At 35.7% G+C, this 2,711-nt stretch overlaps 1 protein-coding gene across 1 annotated transcript in view; it reads right to left on the reverse strand.

The window, feature by feature from the left end:
• The window catches only part of qsox1 (quiescin Q6 sulfhydryl oxidase 1), a gene marked incomplete at its 5' end in the record, with an annotated part of 36,429 nt that extends 35,733 nt beyond the window's left edge, over window positions 1-696 (reverse strand). Inside the window, 2 exon segments of the mRNA XM_014000813.1 lie at window positions 357-447; window positions 648-696. Of these exon segments, the coding sequence (XP_013856267.1) occupies window positions 357-447; window positions 648-696 (140 nt within the window).
• Window positions 697-2,711: the final 2,015 nt, after the last annotated feature.

Consider the following 2,711-nt stretch of genomic DNA (forward strand, 5'->3'; position numbering starts at 1 on the left):
ACATACATTGTTTTGTTTAAATCAAATTAAAAATGTAAATTTATGAGTCAACGCAGCAGAATAAACAACTTTAAATTAAGAATTATCTGCCCCCCAGGACGTCCAGCCCCTGATGTAAACAGTCTTTTATCAACATTTAAGTAGTCATCAGTTTCATACAATTATTCACAACAAATTTTAGGACTAAGATAACAAGTACAAATAGCAACAATAGCAGCCAGCTGTAGCACTTCTTTGCAGCCTGAATTGCTCCTGGAAGAATAAGTTTATTATATTTCTGCTGGATTACATGTAAAACATTAAACTGACGGTGGTGTAAGGTTATTATTTTAATGACTCTGTGTGAGAGTTTTCACCTGATGGGCTCCAGTGGGGGGCAGGCGGGGGGCCAGGGCTCTTTATGTGCTTCAAGACTGTCGATGATCCTGTGGCGAAGGTTCCGAAGATCTGATCATTTTAAAATAAAAGTTAAAAAACAGGACATCTGCTGTACTTTAGATAAATCATGTCAGATTGAGACATTACTGTCCCACTGAACTAAACTCCAGAGCTTATCTACTTTGTTAGAAACATAATTCTATGAAATAAACAAGGCTGTCTGTAAACAAACATGCGGCTTTATGATTGGTGTCAGTGTGCACAAATACCTCGGTAAGGCCGTCCTGTTGAATCAGCTTCAGAGTAAGCAGGGAAGAACTGCACAGAGAGATAAACGCAGGGTTTAGCTTATAGGGAGAAAAAAAACAGAGGAGTGAGCGCGGGTCAGACGACCCTCACGAGACGACATGCAAACTGAAGTTGAAGGAAGGGTGAGGGGCGTTTGGTTCTACCCGCCTTGACCTGCTCAAAATGAGTCACAGATGTTGAAGCTGCGTCTGTGAGCTCACACAGAAGGAGCTCTTTGTCTCGTTGATTTTCACTGAGAGCAGCTTGAACACATGCCGCTGCCGCTGCCGCCTAATTCTACCTGCTCCAAATACAAACACAGATGTTTGAAGTGGGAACATTTCTGCAGTGTGGCTGCCGATCAGGAAAATATTAACTCTGCTGTAAACATTCTGCAGAGGATCTGATCTGAACTGTAAAATCCACATAATAATACTGCACACAGAAGAGCTGTGCTCTTATACTGACATAAACAGACTTATTTCTACACATAACGTCTACTTAGTGAAGAGGTACTTATGTTGGATTTCTAAAATGTAAGTTCAATTTGTTCTTTATTTTGTAATTTTATATATACGTATATATATTTAACTTTTTTCATTAATTTTATTAAAACAATCAGTATTCACACTATTCCTGTTTTTATTATCCCCTTATGATTTTCAGCATCTAATAACTTCTGCACACTTTGGTCTACTTTACCTATTATTATAAAGCTCATTTAGGAGACGAGTGCTATGAATGATTTTTAGTTTTCGTAACATTTATACTTTTCAAAATAAATGTGTCTAAATTTGTAGTGGTGAACTCCAGCCTGTCTCAGTATAGCTGTATACTAACACCAGACTGGTAGCTCTGTCCAGTTCTTAGTCAATCTGCCTGTTTATTACAATTATCTCATAATACTGAGCTGCTGACAATAGTCTGAGTCCCATGAAGTGCTTTAAGTTAACTTTGTGTCTTTTTTTCTCATATCTGGAATGATTGAACTTGAACTGAGAACTAGAACTGTCCATAAAGATTCTGGTCAACAGCTTTTCAGATTACAGTTTAAATTATTAGACTTCATGAAACTTAACAGAGAACAAACTGCAGACTCCTGTTTGTTTAGATTTTTAGGATCAAAATGAAATTTCACTTCAGTCTGTTTGACTGTCAAAAAAATCAATGGATCATCAGTCAAACAGATTATAATGAAGTCAAACCTTCCAGGTTTGTGTTTATCTGCCTTTTTACAGTTCATCTTCAGTCTATTAGAGGGGATCCCAGCTTTTTTTCCTCTAAGCCCCACCCTTCCCTCACTACTCTCCACATCTCCCAAAGACGCATTCAATCTTTATCTCTATGAAATAATAAAAGAATAAAATAATTAGTTATAAATGTTTTATTTTGAAAAGGAAAAGAAAAGAATTGAGCTTGGGAACCACTGGTCTAACATGTGTTTCTTGATTTATTTCACATTTCAGATCATGTGTTTCCTCATCATCTTTTGTCCCATTCTCCACCGGCCTTTGTGCCCTTATGTTATGCCTCTTTTATGAAATATTATTAAATCTACTGGAAGTGGATATTCCCACTTCTTTAAAAACACCTTCTTAACCAGTTTATTCTTCTTTCTAAGTGTTTTAGATGTTTATAAGTTTTGGCTTCTTTTTAAATACTTTTCGTGGCCCATCTGTCTTAGTCTGTGTCAGGTGATCATTTATTGGCCTCAGGTCATTTGTTCATCTTTAAATATTTCTTTGATTGTATTCAAGCTTTTTTGTCTTTTAATTTTGTATGAAAATATCCTGTTAGTGAGAGTTTTGCAGCTCTTAGCAGTTATTTCTCTGTAGTTCAGTTTGATGCTTCACAATGTTCTGTCTTTTTGTTTGTTGTGTAGACAGTTTTAAAGCGTGGTCACTTAACATCCTCAGAATCAGAATATTTAATTGATCTCAGAGGGAAATTACATTTATTTCAGTTGCAACCATTCAAATAAAATACTTAGAGAAGACAAGAAATGCACAATAAAATAAAATAAATAAAATAAAATAAATAAAATA

The sequence above is a fragment of the Austrofundulus limnaeus genome, unplaced genomic scaffold (assembly GCF_001266775.1).
Source record: "Austrofundulus limnaeus strain Quisiro unplaced genomic scaffold, Austrofundulus_limnaeus-1.0 Scaffold8, whole genome shotgun sequence".
NCBI lineage: Eukaryota > Metazoa > Chordata > Actinopteri > Cyprinodontiformes > Rivulidae > Austrofundulus > Austrofundulus limnaeus.